General features: G+C 38.3%; 2 protein-coding genes across 7 annotated transcripts in view; one reads left to right on the plus strand and one right to left on the minus strand.

Annotated features, from left to right (window-relative positions):
* CCDC73 (coiled-coil domain containing 73) overlaps positions 1-3,569 on the plus strand; it is a 180,291-nt gene extending 176,722 nt beyond the window's left edge. For all 3 annotated transcript variants that reach the window (XM_058446414.1, XM_058446417.1, XM_058446416.1), the window contains one exon: positions 3,363-3,569. In XM_058446414.1, the coding sequence (XP_058302397.1) occupies positions 3,363-3,569 (207 nt within the window). The remainder of the gene's footprint in view (positions 1-3,362) is intronic.
* Positions 117-22,719, minus strand: EIF3M (eukaryotic translation initiation factor 3 subunit M). Of its 4 annotated transcripts, none has more exons than XM_032166324.2 (11): positions 22,610-22,719; positions 19,388-19,520; positions 17,799-17,937; positions 17,396-17,519; positions 16,884-16,978; positions 12,548-12,631; positions 11,487-11,586; positions 10,452-10,533; positions 5,671-5,814; positions 4,685-4,745; positions 117-4,101 (listed from the first exon to the last, which is right to left on the minus strand). In XM_032166324.2, the coding sequence occupies exons 1-11, from the start codon at positions 22,649-22,651 to the stop codon at positions 3,981-3,983; spliced, it is 1,125 nt and encodes a 374-aa protein (XP_032022215.1). In that variant the 5' UTR covers positions 22,652-22,719; the 3' UTR covers positions 117-3,980. The 4 variants fall into 4 exon arrangements, with proteins under 4 accessions (XP_032022215.1, XP_058302401.1, XP_058302402.1 ...); XM_058446418.1 differs by lacking the exon at positions 22,610-22,719 and adding an exon at positions 22,374-22,493; XM_058446419.1 differs by lacking the exon at positions 22,610-22,719 and adding an exon at positions 21,830-21,850.
* Between the last annotated feature and the right edge of the window lie 1,613 nt (positions 22,720-24,332).

Here is a 24,332-nt window from a genome sequence, read left to right on the forward strand (position 1 = left end):
CACTGAGAAATGAGCAGTTGTAAGGGGCCATTTGGCCCACAAAGCTGAAAATACTTACTCTGGCACTTTTTGGAAAAAGTTTATCAACCTCTGTTATAAATGAATTTTATGAAGACTTATAGCCAAAAAATAGTTTTATTTTTCAACATATGTTATGTACAGTCCACATCAATTCTGTTAAATTCAGGGAAGGTATTAAGTACCAATCCACTTTCTCTCTATGGGTCCAAAGTAACTTGAAAAGATGGTATGTTTTTCATTCTTGTTTTCGGCATTAGGTTGTTAGCCTACTGCAATCTTGATTATATCCAGGAATGAGGATGGAAAACCAGAGTAAGCAAAGCAAGCCACTTACTTTTTTTTTTTTATATCCAATGAATTAGATTCATTTAAGTTAAATTTTAAAATATAATCACAGGCAGAAATAAAAGGACTAGTACCAAGCTAGGGGAAATTTTTAGGCCAAAAATTAGATCTTGTAAGTCAGGCTGAAAGAGAAACAGGTGATAAATTTCTAAAAAGAATAGGAGGCGAAAGAACGAAGATACAAGGCAATATATCTGACAACAGCTAGAACTAAAATTACTGCAGTAGGCTGCAGAACCCTCAGGTAAGTTAAACAGGACAAGTTTTGTTAAGTGCAGACATTAGCTAATCTACACTGTATCTTGTTTCTCTAAAGCCAATTCCTGCTCCTACCGCTCTCAGCAAGTGGGTAGTTAAGGGGAAAGAAACTAAGGCAAGTAAACGTGTCCTTCCTTTCCATCATCAAGATAAAAAAGTCAAAGAATCAGGATTTTGGGAAACTGTTAATTTGTACTTGGATGCCAAATACACCAAAATGAACCTAGCATTTTGATGGCAAAATAGGAAATATTTATGTACATTTTTATCCATTACTAGTTATTCTTTCCAGTAATAGCATCTGGGAACTAAAAGAAGCTCATCAGTAAACTGAAGCCCAGAAAAATTAAATGACTTACTAGGTTCTCTTAGCAGTCCTGTGCAGACACTTTTGGAAGAACAAAGCCAATTAGACAAATATGAACAAAGAATCACCCCAAAGATCAGAGGTAAAACTCTCTGAGGGGACTAGTGGCTGACTATAGGATTTCAGGGAGGGAGCCAAAGAGAGCAATCCAAAAGGAACACTCCTTAGGGAGCCATGAACTTACCATTCTAAACATTTAAGTTCATTAAAAAAAAAAAAAAAAAAAAAGTGTTACTAGGTCGGGCACGGTGGCTCACGCCTGTAATCCCAACACTTTGGGAGGCTGAGGCAGGTGGATCATGAGGTCAGGCGTTGGAGACCAGCTTGGACAACATAGTGAAACCCTGTCTCTACTAAAAATACAAAAAATTAGCTGGGCATGGTGGTGGGTACCTGTAATTCCAGCTACTCAGGAGGCTGAGGCAGAAGAATCGCTTGAACCTGGGAGGTGGAGGTTGCAGTGAGCCGAGATGGTGCCACTGCACTCCAGCCTGGGTGACAGTGCAAGACGCTGTCTCAAAAATAAGATAAAATAAACTTAGTACTACATAATCTAACACTGAAAATGACAATGTTACTAACATGCCACTTTGACTGGTCAAATTGAAAAAGATTTTAATGTTAAGGCAGTACCCAAAGATCTTCACAAAGATTTATGAACAAATGATATTCACTGCAGCCTAGTTAACAGTGACCATTTTCTTACAATTTAAATGTCCAGAAATAAATTGCAGAACACAGAATATGATGGAGCTATCCTCTTAACAGACGTCAGAACAGGAGGAAATGCTAAAAATGTTTAACATAGCATATAAACCAATAAAAATATGACCCCAATATTTAAAAAGTGTATACAGAAAAGAGAACAGAAGATTTACACAAACTCTTTAATGGTGGTTGGGATCCTGGGTGATTTTAATGTAATTCTTACCCTGTTCCATATTTCTAAAATACACGTGTATATCCTTTTCAACTAAAACACAATACAGTATGGCTCACTCCTGTAATCCTAGAACTTTGGGAGACCGAGGTGGTTGGATCACTTGAGCCCAAGAGTTAAGAGAGACCAGCCTGGGCAACATGGCAAAAAATACAAAAATTATCTGGGTGTGGTGGCACATGCCTGTAGTCCGAGGTACTCAGGAGGTGAAGGTGGGAGGATCACCTGAATCCAGGGAGGTCAAGGCTGCAATGAGCTGTGATTGTGCCACTGCACTCCAGCCTAGGTGACAGGGTGAGACCCTATCTTAAAAAAAAGCCCACCATAATTGTTATTTTGAAAACAATTCAGTATTCCTTTTGTTTTATCTATTGTTTATTTTTGAGAGAGGGTCTCACTCTGTTGTCCAGGCTGGAGTGCAATGACACGATCCTGGCTCATTGCAACCTCCACCTCCTGGGCTCAAATGATCCTTGCACCTCAGCCTTCCAAGGAGCTGGGACTACAGTCGCATGCCACCATGCCCAGCTAATTTTTGGTAGAGATGGGGTTTTGCCATGTTGCTCAGGCTAGTTTTCGACTCCTGAGCTCATGCAATCCACTCACCTCAGCTTCCCAAAGTGCTGGGATTACAGGTATGAGTCACAGTGCCTGGCCCAGTATTCCTTTTGAAGAGAAAATTTTATCTGGGAATCTCTCAAAAACATCAAAGATTGTTTTGCATGAAATTAACTCAAATTAATTTTTGGTAGGGATAAACTGGAAACAAACATTCAATAGTAGGAGATACATCAAAAATCCATAAAAGGGAGTATTGTGCAGCCATAGACAATTGTTTTTAACGACCTAGGAAACTGCTCACAGAGGAAAATACATAAAATTCTATAGAATGATCGAATAGGCTAAAAATAGAAAAAAAGGCTAGCAGCAAATAATACCAAAATGTCAACAAGCCTCTCTGGATAAGGGATTACTAATGATTTTTAGTTTCTTTCTACTTTACTCTATTTTCTACATTTCCAGTAAGTATTTTAACATCAGAAAAGAACCTTAAAATGAAAAAGTTATTTAACACACTATTTTAAAAATTACCCAATACAGTGTCTTGAAAACATGCCAACTTCCAAATATCTCACTGCTCCTTCCTGTTTCTTCAACAATGGTGTTCTGAAGCATGGGAGGAAACATGAAGTAGTAAAAGGCAGTTTTTGTACACTTTACTTCCATTATATATTAGAGATTTTGAAGATCTACTACATAAGCCTACATATTCACATTGTATAGTTTTCTGGTGCCAGAACTACTAAGGTAGTGGAAATCAGCCAAGAGATGGTGGTTTTACCACATACTCATAACTGCAGAGGCTTTACAGACTCTTTAAAGCCTTTTGTATAATAATTTCAAAGGTAAAATTAGTTTGATCTTTCCTAGGTGAAAACAAAACCTCTGATATCAACTCCGCTACAAAGCCATTTGCAGGCAATCAAGACTAAAAATACTTCTGGTGATGATGACTGGCAGAGCCTCATTATAAATCAACTAAATAAAAGTGAAAATTTACCAAGTTTAGAAAATGACAACCAGCCTAAAAAAAGGAAAGCAGAAGAGATGTTGGAAAAAGACAACCGATTAAAATAATGCAGATAAGTGCTTTCAGTAGTGAAATTATGTAACTGAAATTCTGGTATAGTTTTTACTAGAATAAAATGACTGTTGTATTCAAAGCTCTACAGTTTGTCTTCGCTTTTCCAAGTTTTTCTAATGTGAAGAAATTGTATTACTCTACTTCTGTCTTCCCTCTGTATATTATCCTTTCTTTAAAGTGCTCATTGCTTCTTCAATATCCTTTTTTACAGAACAGAATTTATGTATTATATGACAGACATTGTGACCCTTTGTAACTTATTACTTCATATCCTCTGGAGTTTGTGATTTTAGTATAAATTTGAGACAATAACTGTCCAGACTTGGCAAATTTTTTTAGTTTATAATGTTTTACTAAGATTTAGGGCTTTTTTCTCAAAGAACAAAAATTATAAGCATAGAAACTCAGGTATCAGAAAGACTCAAAAGGCTGTTTTTCACTTTGTTCAGATTTTGTTTCCAGGCATTAAGTGTGTCATACAGTTGTTGCCACTGCTGTTTTCCAAATGTCCGATGTGTGCTATGACTAAAAATTGAAAAATTAAACACAGTGTTTGTTAGTCAACCTTTTAGCCTCTGGTATTCTTTTATAATACTACAGATTTGAATCCAGTTAAAAGCAAGATTAAATATACGTAAGAGACATATATATACTACTACAGATTTGAATCCAGTTAAAAGCTAGATTAAATATACGTAAGAGACATATATATAATACTACAGATTTGAATCCAGTTAAAAGCAAGATTAAATATACCTAATTTAGAATTGTAAGAGAATTTAAGAATTACATAATTATTTTAAAAAAATCTTTACCATATTGATCCTAAGCCTTCTAATTCTCCTGAACAACTATATAAAGCAGACATAAAAGTCATTAGTATTCTAGCCAATGCTCAGCCATTAAATGAAATGTGCTGGAAAATAGGACTCTTTCATTAAATAAGCTAATCACATTCAGTCTGAACTTTAATAAAATTATGATAAATAGCAACTATTTAACTACAGTCAACTGATAACACCACCTTGGTTCTCTAAACATCTAAAGTGAAATAATCGGAACAAACTAAATCGTTCTATAAAATGCTGCAAAGCATTAAATATCTTACCTGACAACTACTTTTCTCTGGGTCTGATCAATTTTGCAGTAGACCATTTTAGTTCTTACCGCTGAAAAAAGATGTTTTATATTGTATGTTATATGGAAAATTTCCAAGAAAACTAGCTAAGGTATGAAAACTGTGACCAAGTAAGCCATAATAAAACTTTATACTGTTTTCCAACATTACACACTGACTGTTTAAATCTAATAAGCAAAACAGTATGAGGCAACCAGAAGAAAGGTCATGCATTTGTCCTATGGCTGCTGGGACAATCTATATTAAATAAATATTGCATACAGTTTTTTGCTGTTTATTTTTTTTTTTAAGAATTCTAGGTGTTCTTCCCCTACCATCTCATACAGAGAAATAAACTAATTTCCTACTAAGTTATTACTTCTTCATAGAAGACTTACAGCATTAGGGGAAAAAAGGTCAATAGTTCTGTACCTTTTATTAATCTTAATTGCATAATCCCAACTTTCAAATTTAAAAAGCTCAGAAAAAATTCCTGAGCAGTTAAGTTGCTTTATAATCTAATTGTTGGGGAAGAAGTTCTTGTTTCTAGGCTAATCATAAAAAAACTGGTAATGGTTAACACTTGAAAGATCACTTACTATGTGCCAGGCACTGTGCTTTACCTGTATTAATTCATTTAATCTTTACAACCACAAATGAATCCCTATATTCCTGTTTCACAAAGGAAGGGCCTGGTCTTAAATCCACGTCTAATACTAAAATCTGCGCTCTTAACCACAATGGTGTGTTGCCTAAACATCTTTGTTCTATGTGATTTCAAGGGATAGAATATAGCAGTTTATATTTCTACTAAATTTTCACCCTACAACAAATATATCCACTAATCTACTAAATACGCATCTGCTACAAACAAATCTTTGTTGTGTAAGGCTCAGTTTCCAGATAAAAATCTTACTATGATCCATGTAGTAGATGAGAAATTCTAGAAATAAATGAAAATGTTCTATCTGCCTTACCGTCAATAACAAATGCTTCAACATCATCAGCTCCAATCTGAAGTTCTTGCTGCATTGTGTCAAAAGAAATTTCCTTATTTTCTACTGCCATTCCCATAAAAGTAAGCAGTCTCATTTTTGCCATATTCTGTTCATGTAATAGGCCTAGATAACAGAATAGTGAAGCCTGATGAGTGTTCATACTAATTAAAGACCTGCACAATTACATCTCATGTTAAGCTGTGGACATTATTTTTACTTTTGTAATTGTGGAAATTATTGTTTGAGCACTTATATAGAACAATTTTGACAAAGCTTCTTACATTTACAAACCATAAACTGACTCCACAGAGCATTAAAAACAATTTTTCTATAGTACCATAGGTGATAGATTCAAAGTTAAGAATGGGCCATAAAATGATTATTTTTAGACCCTAAAAGTTTTGTACATTTTACATTTTTAAATAGTTATACATTTTAGGAGATAAAATCTACAAAGTACATTTCATAAGAACAATTTCTATTTAGTTAAATTACCTAAGCTTATTTTTCACACTAATAGCTCTTCATTTAAACACAGAGGATTTCTTATCTACGCATTAGTTTTTTCTGTGTTACTATTACTGGTAAACATGAAGTTTTAAAATACTTTCACAAACATTTTCAGTTATGAAAACATTCCAGTTTGCTTCAGGTCACTATTTAAAAATCAAAACTACTTACAAACCAAAACTGTCGAAGTGTGTGTGTCATTTAACATTTATAGGCCAATACAGTTAGTACTAGATATAATTAAAGAATACCATTAACAGTGATACCTGTTCTTTATAAGACAAAAGTAGAAAATTGCACAAATAATTCAAATTTTGCATTATAATTTCTAATGAAACATGATGTTGTAATTATTCAAATAACAACGTGTTAGGCCTAGAAGAAAACTTAAGGAATTACCCAGTCCTGATCCTTTCACTTTAAAAACAAAACTCAAGAGCAAAGAGATTAAATGGTGACTTATAGTCAAAAAATAGCAGTGCTAGGCCTAGAATAGGTTCATTTCTAAAATAAAGGGCTAGAAATTTTAAAAATTAGGAATCCTAAATATATAACCTAGTCCTAAGTAGGAGCAGAATTCTAACACAGTATCATATATACTTGTTTTGATGCTAACTTATTAATTATAAAACTAAGTTTCTAAAACTAATCTAGATTTACATGTTCCTTTTCTCTGAACTTTTAAACTATGTAAAATCAGCAAATGATCAATCAAGTGCCCTCTAATAAATTCAGAGCTTCAAGTCTGTATTGTTTAAAAAGTTCTCTCTCTAAACACTCCATAAATAAATTTTAAATTTATAACATTCATATATTAGTGGAAGATTAGGGAAGCCCATTAACATAGGGCATGATCATCTGTTAATTAGCTGTAATTATGATACAGGCTTCCTATTTGGCACAGATTCAACAAAAAACATGATCACCATAACTCAAATGAATGAGGTACACAAGTAAGTATTGCTAACTGGGTTTAATGGAAATCTACAGGCATAAGAAATCAATTAGTGCACATTAACCCTAATTAACAATGCAAATTAGATGCCGATTAACTTTCTGAAGCAAAAGGTAGCAAATGGATAACACCAGATTACATGTGGACATGTTAGGGCAATTCAGTTGACACAAGATAATGCTACTGTTGGCCTAAGTTGTCAGTGTTAATAAAGGAAAATGTTCTGACAAACCGATTGCAACTTGTGGAATCTAGATAGTTGTCACTAGGCTTTCAGCTGTAATAAATGTTTAATTATACAATTAAAATAAAAATATACACAATATAAAGATGTTTTCTGAAAAGCATATAAACAAATTTCTAATAGAATACTGATTTGCACAGATGTTCAAGAAACGTAAGGCAAATGAAGGAATTTGAATTCTAGCTGGCACAATAAATTAGCAATGTTATGAATTTTTTCCTATCAATGAATTAGTATTAAAGATTTTTTCAAAAATTCCTTAACATTCTCAGTTCTATTGGCATAGACAACTCTCTTTCAATATAAAGTGATAGAAACTTCTGAAACTTCTATTATTTTAAATACTCCTGAAATTAAATCTATTTTACTGCTCATCTTTTCTGCAGTTACAATCTTACCATAAATGAAAAAACTTATCAGAGGAATGAAGATTATTTCTAGGCTGAATGCCATAAAACCGTTATCTATTTTACATGTGAAAACTTGCATCTAAAAACACTTTAAATTGGTGTTTAAAGTAACTTTAAAACAAAGAACCAAACTTAAAACCCTTAGGACTCTTGTTCTGAAAAATCAAACTACTAAGGCAGTGAAGTATGAGTTAAAGACTTTGTAGGAAGCTGTGCTTTGTTTCATAAAACTAAAATACAACCATCAAAGAGGAAGTCACAGTGTACTGTGTCATATTTCAATTTTAAAGTTATAAAAAATCTAATTTGATGGAAACATTTATTCATTACTAATATGTCAAAACCTTAATGCAGTAATAAAAAAATGTGCATCATTGAGCAATTTCTGCATTGTCACTGACCCGTCTTAAAATGCTGCAATATAGAAAACCCAATTCTAATGCATGCAATAGCTTATGAACCAGTGCTCCTTTGAAACAGTCAATTACACATCAATGGGGGAGTGTCAAAGTGTTAATTACTACTCCTTTTTCCTTGGTGTGTAAATAAAGAGGTTGCTGACATTAACATTCCATCACATAGCTTCATGCCACAAAACAAATTAACTGGGACAGAATGTGGTTTTCTGGGTCTAGTGCACCTGGCAAAGCTTTCTACACAAACACACTTACATCTACTTTATCTTGGTGTATTTCAAATGCCTTACTATGTTCAGAATAAGTCAATCTTCCTGAATTCCAATGGAGGTGCACAATTTACAGGTGACAAGCATTAATGATTACCAAATTGAAGACTCAAAATAGACCATACATTCATCTGTATCCTCAAGAACCAGGAAGACTAGTCTCAAAAACAAAAAAAATTCAGTCTTAATATGGAAAATATAATCAATCTCTAATGTGTTTTGATTATTGCTTAGTAGGAAAACAAAGCACCTTAGTTTCACAGTTGACTCCAGTGTAAAGAAACTGGTAGTTTACAACATTTAAAACCTGTTCAACTGCAGATTTTCTAAGTTTTCTCTTTGTATTTTAATATGTTAAAAACATGCTCCAGAAGGAAATTAAAATATTGAACATATGTAGGGTTTGCTCAATAAGGATGAATAAGATCTGATTCAATTTGACAAACATTTACTGAACTGATATGCTAGACAAGAAAATTCAATGATAAAAATAATAAAGACTATGCTGTTTTCAACAAACTGTAGTTAGAAAAGTCTTACTATCACATAAAATTACATTTCCATTTCTAGTTCCATCTTTCAGATCTAGCTGGCAATACTACATACTTTTGTAATTTGTTAATGGCGGGGGTATCCAAGCATAAAATACTATAGTAGAGGGGGAAAAAACTATTTGTTACCATTCTGTGGCTATGGCTTAAAAAAAGGGACCAAAAATACAAATCACCATATATCTAAGGAATAAGGTCTTCTACAAAGAAACAATATTATTTTAAGAATAATGTTTAGCTTAATAAAGTACCTTTAATCATCAAATTTTATCAGCTCTTAAAACATTTCTGAAAGTTACCATTATGATCAAAGTAATGGTAATTCTTTCAGTTGCTTTTCTGCTCACTCCTCCATCTCTAAATTTTAAAAACAAATGTACCAATGGAACTATTTCTTCAATCTTCTCCAAGCACCCGATTCTTGATATAACTTTACTTCAAAGAATCATGGTACAGAAGAGCTGGAAGGGCCTAAAGTTCGGCAAGCTCTTAAATAAGACAAACAGGGTCCAAGTCATTTTCTCTTTCTCTTTTTTTTTTTTTTTTTCCGAGACGGAGTCTCACTCTGTCGTCCAGGCTGGAGTGCAGTGGTGCGATCTGAACTCACTGCAACCTCTGCCTCCCAGGTTCAAGTGGTTCTCTTGCCTGAGGCTCCTGAGTAGTTGGCACTACAGGTATGTGCCACCATGCCCACTAATTTTTGTATTTTTAGTAGAAACGGGGTTTTGCCATGTTGGCCAGGCTGGTCTTGAGCTCCTGACCTCAAGTGATCCACCCACCTCAGCCTCCCAAAGTGCTAAGATTACAAGTGCCAAGTTGTTTCCTTTTTTTTTTTTTTTTTTTTTTTTTGTTGAGATGGAGTCTTGCTCTGTTGCTGAGGCTGGAGTGCAGTGGCGCAGTCTTGGCTCACTGCAACCTCTGCCTCCATCTCCTGGGTTCAAGCTATTCTCCTGCCTCAGCCTCCCGAGTACCTGGGACTACAGGCACCCGCCACCACGCCCGGCTAATTTTTTGTATTTTTAGTAGAGACAGGGTTTCACCATGTTAGTCAGCCAGGATGGTCTTGACCTCCTGACCTCATGATCCACCCGCCTCGGCCTCCAAAGTGCTGGGATTACACCTATAAGCCACCGCGCCGGGCCCCAAGTTGTTTTCATACTCCCAGTTTCATTCTCTTTTTATCACAAATGCCACCTCCTACACCTTCTTGTTTTCTGATTCTCAATTCATTCTAAGTAGTATTTTAAACTGTCTACCTATTTTTGTGCTGTTCTATCACACATGACTCCTTTTAGGATAATCTACAAATAAGGCCATAACCATACTTGCTGGACCACATAGTACATAACTGTTAGTGTAGCATGTTCCCACCTCTGTGCCTCAAAGAATAAATCCCAAAACTTACCAAGTGAATCAATGAAGTCTTTATTATTCTGATAAAACTTGACATATGATGCCAATTTAGCACTCACAAAAATGGTTAAAAGCTATACAGATAAGAGACAAAAAAGATACCGTCAATACAGAATTGAGATTTATTGTAAGATATTCTAAGATATTGTAAGATATTGTAAATATTATTTTAAAGATACTGACTCCTACATTTTGTTCAAGGCAGAAATATCATTGTTTCATCAAATTACCAAACCATCTGCTTTCATATGGCTCACTTTTAAAATGAAATAATCAGTAAATACACTGAGCTCTAAATTATCCACAGTGAAAGATGGTGGCTAATGGCATAGTCCAGATGCACAACAGTCCAAAATATATTTATACTTGCATTTGAAAAATGTTCATGTGTTTTTAAATATCAGACTTATCTTCCTAAGTGGGCCTAGGAACAATATATATGCAATAAAAAAGAAACTTGTATTATCTAAGTCTATAATGGTGAGTAAGTGAGAAGATGAAAGAAAGGGAGGTAGCCAGGCGCAGTGGCTCACGCCTGTAATCCCAGCACTCTCGGAGGCCAAAGTGGGCAGATCACTTGGGGTCAGGAGTTGGAGACCAGACCAACATGGCAAAACTCTGTGTCTACTAAAAATACAAAAATTAGCTGGGCATGATGGCATGTGCCTATAATCCCAGCTACTTCTCCTGGAAGCTGAGACAGGAGAATCGCTTAAACTGGGGAGGCGGAGGTTGCAGTGAGCCAAGATTGTGCCACCGCACTCCAGCCTGGTGACAGAGTGAGACTCTGTCTCAAAAAAGAAAAAAGAAATTAAGAAAGGGAGGAAGAATAGGACTGTGTTCAGTGGATGAAGAAAAGCTGGTCCTAAATATGTCTGTTCCTGATATAAAAAGAATACATAGTTCTTGATCTTTCCATATCTTGCCATTAGTCACTTTTATTAATGCAAAGAAAAAGAGTCCTGCTTCAGTATGTAAACTTTAGGAAAGGAGAACATTTTTTCACATTAAAGGATAAACTACTTACATCATGAATAAGCTCGCCTTCCAAAAACTTGACTGGTTTTAAAGTAAGAAGGTGGTCAAAAAGAAATGCATTTGGATCTTTCAATGCTCGTACAATACACCTTAATTAAAGAACAAAAATATAAGCTCAGGGTTTTGAAATCCTGGCTTTTCACTGAGTTTTTGCAGATCATAAAATATACTTAATTTGGCAAAATATCTAACAGCCCAAAACATATAGACAACATTAAAAAAGCTACAGGATTGGGTTAAGACAGACCAATACATTTATCAGGTTCATCTGTTTTAACAAAATGAAATATATTAATTGTAGATAAAAACATAGCTGGAGAGAAAGCACCAAGGTAATCAAATAGCAAGCAGCAGCAGAACCATATGCCAAGACACTAAGTGCTTCACCTGCCTTACATCTCATTTATTCCTCACAACAACCTAGGAGACAAACAGTATTACTATGCCCCATTTATCAACTATGAAGCAGTTCAGAAGTGCTAATTAAGAGGTGGAGTAAGAATGTGAATGGAGGCAGTCCGACCTCAAGGTAAAGGACCTTTACCACCAACTTCCCTTTTTATCAACTCCTATCATGTAGAGGTCCACACAAAGCAATGACCATATAAAGAAGTTTAATAATCCTTATTACACAGATTTAGAAAACTGATTCTATTCTTGTTACCAGTTAGATCTAAGACTGTTAAAAGCCCTTATTCTCATTAGCAATGGGTTAATTTCTGGCAAGCCATCAACTTTCCACCTATAACCTTAAAATTAGGGTCAACTGGCCCAAGATTAAGTTCTAATTCTTGGGTTGGGATCATCATCCCCATACCAGCAATACCCACACCCAGTAAACACCATGCAGCTATTTCATATTCAACCCACAGTTCTTCCAATATCAAACCTTGAATTTTAGTATCTACATTAGAATCACCAGGAAATACACACTATCAAATGGCTCTGGATTACTGGTGGTTGCAAACATGATTTCAGTTACATAATTTAATACTGTAGCTCACCTCTACATTGCTGTCAAACCCTCATTAGAGTAACGTTTAACATTACCTGTGGGCATCAACTCGAGCCTGGGAAGCATTGTCCTCTGTGTAACTTCCGAGCAATTCCACCATGACTTTTGACGCAGCATCACTAAAAAGAAATATTGCTTTAGGAACTTGAAAGTATTACTGCTATTCCTTCATTTAAAAATATTTTTAAGAGGCAGGTACTGTGCTGATGACATTATAATGGTGACTAAGAGAGACAAAGTCCCTGTCTATGGGAAAAGTCATGAAACTTTCCTTTTAGTAGGAAAGATGAACAACTAAGGAAAAGTAACTAATAAGTGCTATGAAGGAAATAAATGGTGATGTAATCAAAGCAACAAGGGCAGAAAACGGAAAGGCCGCTTTATGTACAGTGAGAAAACAGTCTCCCTCAGAAGAGATGACATGTAAGCTGAGACCAAAAGGATGTAAAATATCCTTTTCTTGGCCATGAAAAGAGCTGGGTTCATGAAAGGTGGGGTAAGATGACTTTCCAAGCAGAGGGAAGACCAAGTATGGGGTAAGATGACTTTCCAAGCAGAGGGAAGACCAAGTATAAAGGCCCTAGGCGGGAAAAAAGTTTTGTGTCCCAGAAACTGTTAGGACAGTATGGCTGAAGTTGAGAAAATACCAAATATTTAAATAACTCTACTTAAGATACGCTTCCAATTAAATTATTCTTACAGTTATACACATCAGTTTCACTGGAGTAAATAGGGCAAAATAAATAAATGCAGTCATTCAACTGGATTTTTAGAAAATGTTTATCTTTACTCCTCAAGACTTCCTTTAAACTGTGGAATCTTCAGCTTATAGAAAGCTTTGCTAACTAGGAGGAAGAGATTTTTTTTTCCTTTTTTCATTTTCTAAAAATACTTACTCCCCACATCTGAGTTTAGCCTGCGCAAAATCAGCAGGAACTGTATCATTTATTTTAAAATGGTAAATGCTATCTAAAAGTTCTTTCAAAACTAAGGTTTGCTAAGATTCAGAAATACCACTGCATGGCTAAGTGGTAACCCGCATCTTAAATGTAGTGATATAAATGCCTAGGCACAGTGGCGCATGCCAATAGTCCCACCTACTCAGGAGGCTTGCTTGAGCCCAGGAATTCAAGGCTGTAGTGCACTACAATTGCACCTGTGAACAGCCAAATACCCACTGTACTCCAGTGTGGGCAACATGGTCAGACCCCGTCTCTAAAAATAAAAAATTAATACTGAACTCAACCTGGAAGAGGCCACGATCCAAGGGAGCCAGAGCAGCTGGAAAAAAGTGTTTATTGGTGGTCTGAGCTTTGAAACTAGAGATGGTAGGGAACATTTTAAGAAATGGAGCACACTCACAGGTTGTGTGGTAATCAGAGACCCCCAAACAAAAGTTCCACAAACTCTGGTTTTGTGACTTACTCTTGTGTTGAAGAGGTGGATGCAGCAATGTGTGCTCAACAACACAAGGCTGAGGTGTGCAATGGAACCAAAGACAGCTGTTTCTAGAGAGAGTTCTGTAAAGGCCAGTGCCCATCCAACAGTGAAGAAAATTTTTGTTGGTGATGTTAAAGAAGATACAGAAGAACATAATTTGAGAGACTACTTTGAAAAGTATCGCAAGATTGAAACCACAGAAGTTACAGGAGGACAGGCAGAGTGGAAAAAAGACAGGATTTGCTTTTGTAACTTTTGATGATCATGATAAAATTGTGGTTCAGAAATAACACTCTATTAACAAGCGTTAGTGAAGTGAAAAGGGCCCTTTTTAAACAACAGATGCAGTTGTGGAGTGGATCTAGCAACTTTATGAGTTGTGGAGGAAACTTTGGAGATGGTAGTTTTGGCCATGGGTAGAAGCTCTGGTGCAAGAGGAGGCTATGGTGCTGGGGTGGTGGCAGCAGTAGTTATGGAGGAGGGGTTGCTGGATATAATGGATTTGAAGGTGATGGTGGCAACTATGGCAGTTGTCCTGGTTTTGATAGTAGAGGCGGGTATGGTGGTCGTAGATATGGTGGCAGCAGTGGAGGATATGATGGTTACAATGAAGAAGGTAATTTGGGGAGTGGTAATTATGGTGGTGGCAGGAACTATAATGATTTTGGATATTATAGTGGACAATGACAATCAAATTACGGACCCACGCACAAAAGGGGGCAGTTTTGGTGGATAAAGCTTGGGCAGTCTCTATGGTGGTAAATATGGTAGCACAAGATTCTAAAAACCGCAGAAAAGGGCTACAGTTTTTGGCAGGTGTGCAAGCCAGGAGAAGTCAGAAAAGCTGCAAGTTACTTTGGGGCAATCATCCAAATGCATTAGAGGAACTGTACAAATCTGCCACAGAGGAATGATGATCCACAGTCAGAAAAGTTACTGCAGCTTAAACAGGAAAGCCTTCTTGTTCAGGACTGTCATAGCCACAGTTTGCAAAAAGTGCACTATTGATTAATGCAGTATAGTGTCAATTAGATGTACATTCCTGAGGTCTTTTATCTGTTGTAGCTTTGCCTTTTTCTTTTCATTACATCAGGTATGTTGCCCTGTAAATTATGGTAGTGTAGTGGTATCAGGAATAAAAAACTGAGCCATTTTCAACTTTTCAATAAAAATAAAAATTAAAAAGTATAATGACTTAACCATAAAAATTCAAAGAAAAACTTTTAAAAAACCACATCTTACTCATTAGTTATCTCGTGCCACACTGTAAGCACAGGTGCAAGTCATTTTCCAGTTTTAGCAACCACAGTATACTTCCATCTTCTCAGCTAAAGAAATCTTTTTAATCCATTTGAAGCACACAGCATGGTGTCTGACATGTAAGGGCTCAGTTACCAGTATCACCCTTTAAAATGCACAACAGGCCGGGTGCGGTGGCTCATGCCTGTAATCCCAGTACTTTGGGAGGCGGAGGCGGGTGGATCACGGGGTCAGGAGATCAAGACCATCCTGGCTAACACGGTGAAATTCCGTCTGTACTAAAAATACAAAAAATTAGCTGGGTGTGGTGGTGGCAACTGTGGTCCCAGCTGCTCAGGAGGCTGAGGCAGGAGAATGGCATGAACCCGGGAGGCGGAGCTCGCAGTGAGCTGAAATCACGCCACTGCACTCCAGCCTGGGCGACAGAGCGAGACTCCAACTCAAATAAAAAAAAGCACAACAAACACCATGTGCATCAACCACCAATATAAATAAAGTCATGAAGGGTGCACCCATAAACTTGAAGCATTTTTACTTAACTGCTAGGCAAAATCTCAGAATTTTACTAATTAAAATATGTATTTTATGTGTTCTAAAGAAGAAAACCAACTCTCAACATTTAGATCGGCAGAATGTCAGAAATGTCATGTTTAAACAAGTATCCCCTTCCAGTTCCCTACTGTGGGTAGCATTTATCCACTCAGTGCCCAATAAGTGCTATCTTCTTGGGAATGCAATGGTTAACAGATGAGGTTCCTTGCCTTCACTCAGCCTACAACCTTACTTTCAACTAAAGGTGTTAAACGCTAGGATACAAGTAGAGGGTGCTGTAAAAGGGACGCACTAACCGAAATATGAGAGGGGTGTTTCTGGCAGAGAAATGAAGCTGACTATAGTAAGACTACTTAGACAAGGGGTAGGCAAACTTTCTGTAAAGGGCCAGAGAGTAAATATTTTAAGCTTTGCAAGCTATATGGTATCTGTTGTAACTAAACTCTTGGCAAAAGCAGGCACAGACAATATGTAAATGAATAGACACGGATGTAATACCAATGTTACAGACCCTGAAATCTGAATTTCATATAATGTCCACATATCATGAAATATTACTCTTTCTTTGATTTTCTTTCTCAATCATTTAAAAATGTTAAAACAATTCTTAGTACACGGGCTATACAAGAACCAGTGCCAGCTCCTGGTCCAGACTGGCAAAGAGTATGGTGCTTTTATACCTGACATAGGCTCGCTATGTCTAGGGTGTGATAAGCAAGAGGAAGGACATGGGTGGAGAGACAGAATATTTACATTAACACAAAGTTTTTTGTAGTCTGCCACTGCACCATCCAAAACTGATGAGATGCTTCACCACATTCACCAAGCTCATGCTACAGTAGTAGGTTGAAGCCCATGTTGGAAAGGCCCCACATCCTTTCTTTTTTTAAAAAAAAAAGCCAAATTTCACTTTTTAAAAAGTTCGAAGATGAGGGAAAACTACTTTTAATCTTCATAGTTATCTTTAACTTAGTAGGTCAAATTTATAGAAATAGATTTATAGCAACTCTGTGGAGAACAGAGTAAAGCAAAATTACTGGCCCTACTTCTCTTTAAAAAACATCCCCACCTACTTATACTGCCTGTTAAGTTATAAGTTAGTTCATTACTTTTGAATACCTCTTCTTACAATCCACAAGTGCCTCATAAAGTAGTCTTAAAAGGGTGTGCTTTTTTTCAGTGGTGAGATTCCAGTCAGAAATCCATTTTCTAACCTGCAAGAGATTGACAAAAGGAGAAAGCTGAGTAACACATATAAAAGTATAACATATAAAAGTACATTTCTGGCTGGGCATGGTGGCTCACGCCTGTAATCCCCAGCACTTTGGGAGGCCAAGGCAGGAGGATCAACTGAAGTCAGGAGTTTGAGACCAGCCTGACCAACATAGAGAAACCCCGTCTCTACTAAAAATACAAAATTAGCCGGGCGTGGTGGCGCATGCCTGTAATCCCAGCTACTCAGGAGGCAGAGGCAGGAGAACTGCTTTAACCCTGGAGGTGGAGGTTGCGGTGAGCTGAGATTGCGCCATTGCACTCCAGCCTGGGCAACAACAGCAAAACTCCGTCTCAAAAAAAAAAAAAAAAAAGTACATTTCTTATAAGCAGAACAACTATTCCACACAGTAACTCACTTGATCCAGCTCAGTTGGGATGTACTGGATGGCCCCACAAGATGCTGCCACTTTAATAAGGCTGCAATATACTGTGTATCTTACAGGAGTATTCTTATCCATCCCATGGAAAAGGTTGCTTAACCTGGTTGGTTAACAAACAAATAAACAATGTTTGAAATCAGCAACCAGTTTTAAGTTGAGGTTAGCTCTCACCACAAACCTGTGGCAGGTACCGTTAACAACTTCATATTACAAAGGAGGAAACTAGGGCACAGAAAGGTCAAGCCACTTGTCCAAGGTCACAGCTAATAAGAGCCACAGCTGAAAGTCAAGTTTCAGAATTCCTGCTCTGCACCATTAAAAGTTAGTAACATGAAAAAAGCACCTTGAAAAACCAAGTTTCTTTCAGATCTTAACTTACAACTGCAGTCTCAGAGATGGGCGTTCACCTTCGCGAAATTTGACCAGCTTTTCACATAGGCTTTCAATCAAAGCTTCTTGCTTGTCTGGTTCCAGGATCAAGAGTAGGGATACCACACTGTTCATCACACTTTCAACATCTACACAAGTATGGATAACACAATTAACAGTGATACTACAATACTCAATGTGTCTAGTTAAATATGCATTTCCAGTGTTTTAATACAATGAAGACCATCAAATATAAGATACTTTTGCATTCAGAAAGCAACTTGTATATTTTATTAAAGAGAAAGGAAATTGATACCTAAGATGTGGTTTCTTTTTTTTTTTTTTTTTTTTTCAGATGAAGTCTTGCTCTGTTGCCCAGGCTGGTGTGCAGTAGTGCGATCTTGACTCACTGCAACCTCCGCCTCCCAGGTTCAAGTGATTCTCCCGTCTCAGCCTCCCAAGTAGCTGGGATTACAGCCACCTGCCACCACGCCCAGCTAATTTTTGTATTTTTAGTAGAGACGGGGTTTCGCCATATTGGCCAGGCTGGTCTTGAACTCTTGACCTTGTGATCCACCTGCCTCGGCCTCCCAAAGTGCTGGGATTACAGGCGTGAGCCACTATGCCTGGCCTATGATGTGGTTTCTAACTAGTAAAAACAGAGACTGATTTACATGTATATAAAGTTTCAATTTTTACTGTCATGATATTCAATCATTTGGAAGTTACTGGTATGATTTGGGGCTAGGATACTTTCTTAATTAAGGAAAACTTTGTATATACATATAGGAAATCAGAAATTAAAGCTGTCAGCTCTCTGCTTGAATTAGTTATTTTTAAGTATTACAGATATTAATCATATCCCAAATCTAGTCTAATTTTTTCGTATATGTGCTGCTGAAATCAGCATCCAAGTTTGATCTCTAAATCTTAACTAGAGATTTCTGAACTCACAAGTCTGAAAATTTCCCATTCTATCTCAATAAACAGGAAACTGGCCTAATAATTAAGTGGCTATTAGATTACTTGAAATTGTATCTCATTTGATATTAATCTGAAACTTATGAACAGGAAAGAGCTTCATTTTTTTCTTCATTTTATTCTGAGACTATCAGCATTTAGTGTAGTAACACTTAAGAAATATACCTGTGTATAAAATAGAGGTTTTCTCAAAACAGGTTTACTTTATAGGTGTAATAAATTACACAAACTGAAAGCATGTGTGAAGGTAAGATTGAAAACAACAGTGCTTAGACTCTGGTTAACAATGTATTGTATAGTTGAAAGAGCTAGAAGAGAACTGTTGAATGTTTCCAACATAAAGAAAAGATGTGTGATATTCCAATTACCCTGATTTGATCATTACACATTGCATACATGTATCAAAATATCACCTGTGCCCCCAAAATACATACAACCACTACCCATCTATTTAAAAGTCCTGAAGTCTGAAATTCAAAACATATAAATACAGTCAGCCTTCTGTATCTGAGGGTTCCAAATCCTCCTTGCCTCAGATAATGAGGGACGACTGTATAATTCACAAGAAAAATTTAAAAGATTTTATTAGGAAATATTAGAAAAAAATTAAAAACAAACCTTTATCATCCTCCTTCAGACACACATCACAGGCTTCAATAATCTGAGCTAAATCAACATGAAGTCCACCTTCCGAGTTCTCTTCTGAAATCTCAGCTCCTTTAGATTTCAGATAAGCACGAAGCTCAGCAGCCTGTTGAGGATTGCTCTATTACAAAACTGACTACGAACCACAAAGCACAATCTCAAATTCTGTCCTCTTTCTGAAAAACTAAAATGCAAATACTGTGTTCAACAACTATTTCAAATGATGTTGAAGACTCCTCCCTCACCTCGTCCATCTTGGCAATCCCACAAGAGCCACAGGTTTTCCTCCATGAGGTCCAGTGGCTCCTTAGACACGCTACGGCCCCCATGGATCACCTTCAGAATTTCTCTCGTGTAGTCTGCACCCTGCTGGACTTCCAGCACACAGCAAAAATCTTTTTGATAATATAACCCAAAGGGTTTGGTGGGGGTGTGGTTGCTGGGGAGAAGAAATCAATCTGACTTGGCAGATTTCACTTTTTTGAAAGAAATGAACAATAGTATTGCTCTCAAGTACACACATAACCACAGCTACTAGAAAAGTTACAGACATTACCTTGGCAAAAGGGTAATCATTTGTTAATTAGTTGAGAATCTATTTGAGATAAGCATTTTGGTTCACAAAAGGGCAATGTGGTGAATGCTGCCTTAAAATTACAACGAACTGGATCTGTTATGTAACTAATCTCTTAAAATTAAAAATGCATATCTGAGTCAGCATGCATCTTCAGACCTATAAAAACACAACTACGATAGCACATTCAGTCACTTAGACATTTCCTACCCTACTACCGAATTACATACAATTATTCCATTTTTCTTCTGGGACTCTTTATCTATGGCAGCCAAACAAATGCAGTTTTTTTTTTTTGAGATGGAGTTTTGCTCTTATTGCCCAGGCTGGAGTGCAATAGCATTGAGTGCAATGGAGCGATCCCGGCTCACTGCAACCTCTGCCTCCGGGGTTCAAGCGATCCTCCAGCCTCAGCCTCCCAAGTAGCAGGAATTACAGGCATGTGCCACCAGGCCCAGCTAATTTTGTATTTTTAGTAGAGGCAGGGTTTCATCATGTTGGTCAGGCTGGTCTCGAATACCTGACCTCAGGTGATTCACGGGCCTCGTGCTCCCAAAGTGCTAAGATTATAGGCGTGAGCCACCGTGCCCAGCCTGGCTTTAAAGATAATAAAATGAGGATGTGCAACAGGAAGATGAAAGGATACCATTAGTAAATGTACAGGCATTACATTTTCTAGACCAAGCCCCCTCCCCCCCCAAAAAATCAAAGCCATCAAGATTTTTAAACCGCCAAGTATATTTAGTTGCCTCAGGAAAGTATTAAACCTGCAGATCTGACGGTACTATCCTTTCAGGTAACAAGAACACAGTAACTTCATAGAAGAGTTGGTATTATAAGCAAAATTAAAAAAAGAAAACAAACTGTCACCATGTCAGAGAAAACAAAAATACCACCAGAAATCATGCTTCATGCTTCTCTATGGAGGAAACAGATACACAGCAAACTTTTTCTAAGAACTATTCAACCACGTTTGCTGTTTTTCTGTCATCCTCACTGCCACAAGTGGTTGTGGAAGCAGCATAAGCAAAGGAAAACAAAAAGATTAAGAATTCCATTTAACTCTAATCAAGCTGAGAATTTCACCAAAGTTAAACTAATCCTGAGCAATTTCATATTTCCCTGAAAGGACTGTCTACAGCGAAACTGATGTTACAAGAACAGAAGCAGAGCCTGAGAAAAGACACTTTAAGATAGGATCAATGACAAGAACTTCCTCTATTCACTTTGTATGTTAAAAAAAAAAAAAAAAAAAATCCAAACACTTTCTCAGTTAACCTAACAGCCAACTGTTGGTAACATGCTTCCATTTCTAATCAGGTATCTTTTTCTGTCTTTCATATCTTCCTATCTGTGCTTAACCCCCTCCCCATCCTTGACCTTTTCTCTGCCTTTCGCATTTTCCCTTCTTACTTTGCTCTTCAGAGAATCGGAACTGCATTCCTACCATGGGGCGGGGGGAGGAGAGAGGGGGAACTCACTCCCGCAATTCTGTAAGTTGTCTTAAACAAGTAAACTTCCATGCGAAGTTTATATGATATCCAATCATTTGGAAGTTACTTCCGTGTTCGCAGAGTAACAGAAATAAAACGACAAAGTTAGGACTTCACAGAAGAATTTTCAGTAATACAAAATTAACTTAATACCATGTCGTGTTCAACCCCCACCAACTAAGGTTAAACTTCTGTTATGGGGAAAATGAGAACCATCAGCCCTGTATACCAAACAGCAAACGCCAAACGGGAAATTTAAAAATATCAGGATGGTCCATGAGGTGTATGCCTCACAGAATTTAAGAGCTGAACTGATACCATACTTTCGGGGTACAGAATAACTCTCACCCTCATACAAGTAGGAATAGAAAGCAAGCGTAAAATACGGGTCGTCTTCGCCTGTGATCGCACAGTAATACCGGCATTTTGATCTTTTTATTTTTTTGAGAGCGACTCTCGCTCTGTCGCCCAGGCTGGAGTGCAGTGGCGCGATCTTGGCTCACTGCAAACTCCGCCTCCCGGGTTCAAACGATTCTCTTGCCTCAGCCTCCGCAGTAGCTGGGACTACAGGCGCGTGCCACCGCGCCCGGGTAATTTTTTTGTATTTTTAGTAGAGACCAGGTTTCACCGTGTTAGCCAGGATGACCATCTCCCGACCTCGTGATCTGCCGGCCTCGGCCTCCCAAAGTGCTGGGATTACAGGCGTGAGCCACCGCGCCCGGCCCGGCATTGTGATCTTTAGCACAAAATTACTTTTCCCTTCCTTGCTTATGCTGACTACAGATTCGCCACCTCCCACTCCGAATGTGGCTGCATTTGACGGACGGAAGCAGACATCATTCCTAATCAGTCTACATGTACTATGTAGTCAGAAATGAGTCCCGACGCCCACCAGGGAGCTGGCGGTGAAGCGTCGGGCCCCGCGCTGGGACCGCCGGCTGGCGAGCTGGTGCGAATCGAAGCCAGGGACGCGCGCCCCAGCCACCGGCCTCCCCATTCTCGCGTGTAGAACAGCTGCGGGTGTCAGCCCCGGCCGCCCGGCCGCCCCGCCCAGGCTCGGCAGCGGTCCCTTGCGCTACTAGGACATCCCCCACCCCACCGTGGCGGCACCCGTAGACCGAAGCACACCTGATCTTCCTCACTGATGTCGATGAAGGCCGGGACGCTCATGGTGAAGACCCGGGCACAGCGGACACTCCACTCGCAAGACCACGCCAACCGGAAAAGGGAACTACGCAGCGCGACGCTGCCGGCGCAACTGCTTCCGGGTCACCCTGCGCCGGGACCTGTTGGGGCGGGGCCTTGAGAGCCAATCCTATCGCGCGCTCTCGCCGCGGAGCGCAACAGGGCGTGGCAGACGCGCTCGGGCTGGCCTAGTGGGTGGAACTTACTGGGCCTCCACCCAGCGACGGTTGTCGCGGCCTCCGGTTTTCAGGCCCGTGTAGCTGTCTGCATTGATGTTGCCTCCCGCTGGCGCCTCCCTAAGTCCACCTTCCCTTGAAATGTTAAGCTTGTTGGGTCTTACCAAGTATGGATGGGTTTGTGTAGACCTGAATCTCTCCTGTACTGCTGTTGGGAACATAAAATGGTGCAGTCACTTTGCAGAGGAGTGGCACTTTCTGAAAAAGTTCAGCATCCACCCAGCATATGACCCAGCTATTCTTCTACTAAGTATTTACCCAAACTGTATGTCCGTACAAAGACTTGTACAAGAATGTTCATTGCCGCTTTTAAAAAATAGCAGCTTTGGCTGGGCGCAGTGGCTCTCACGCCTGTAATCCCAGCACTTTGGGAGGCCGAGGCCGGCGGATCACTTGGGGTCAGGAGTTGGAGACCAGCCTGGGCAACATGGCAAAACCCCGTCTCTACTAAAAATACAAAAGTTACCGGGGCATAGTGGCGCGCGCCTGTAATCCCAGCTACTTGGGAGGCTGAGGCAGGAGAATCGCTTCCACCTGGGAGAAGGAGGTTGTAGTGAGCCCAGATCATGCCAATGCACTCCAGCCTGAGCGACAGAGCGAGACTGCATCTCATAAAATAAATAAAGTATACAATTCGGTAGTTTTTAGTATTTTCAGAGTTGCACAACCATCACCACTATTTAATTTTAGAACATTTTCATCACCCGCAAAAGAAACTGTACCCATCAGCAATCACTCCCCAGACCCCCTGGCCCTACCTCTCTCCAGCCCCTGGCAGACACTACATTTTGTCTCTATGAATTTGCCTTTTCTGGACATTTCATGTAAGTGGAATCACAAAATACACGGTGGCCTAAGTCAGACTTACTTCATTTAGCATAATGTTTTCAAGGTTCGTCCATGTATCACTCCTATATTCCTTTCTATTGCTTATAATATTGCATTGTTATGGATATACCACACTCTGTTGATCTGTTCATCAGTTGGTGGACACTTGGGTTGTCTCCATTTTTTGGCTATTATGAATAATGTTTCCATGAACGTTAGTGCACAAGATTTTATGTGTACGTATATTTTTCTTAGGTATGTACCTATGAGTGGAATCGGTGGCTTATATAGTAAATTTATGTTTAGCTTTTTCAGGAGATAGTTTCCAAAAAGTTAACACTTTATTTTCAATAGCCAAAAAAAAGGAAACAACCCAAATGTTCATCAACAGATGAATGAAGTGGATCAAGAAATTGTTATACATCTGCTTAATGGAATACTGCTGTGCAACAAAAAAGGATGAATTATTGATACATGTAAAAACACAGATGAATCTTTTTTTTTTTCAGTCTCTTCAGCCTGGGTGACAAAGTGAGTGAGACTCCATCTCTTAAAATAAAAGCTTGATTTTTTTTCTTTAGTTGACAATCCCAAAATAATTC

This window comes from Hylobates moloch, unplaced genomic scaffold, assembly GCF_009828535.3.
Source record: "Hylobates moloch isolate HMO894 unplaced genomic scaffold, HMol_V3 SCAFFOLD_11, whole genome shotgun sequence".
NCBI lineage: Eukaryota > Metazoa > Chordata > Mammalia > Primates > Hylobatidae > Hylobates > Hylobates moloch.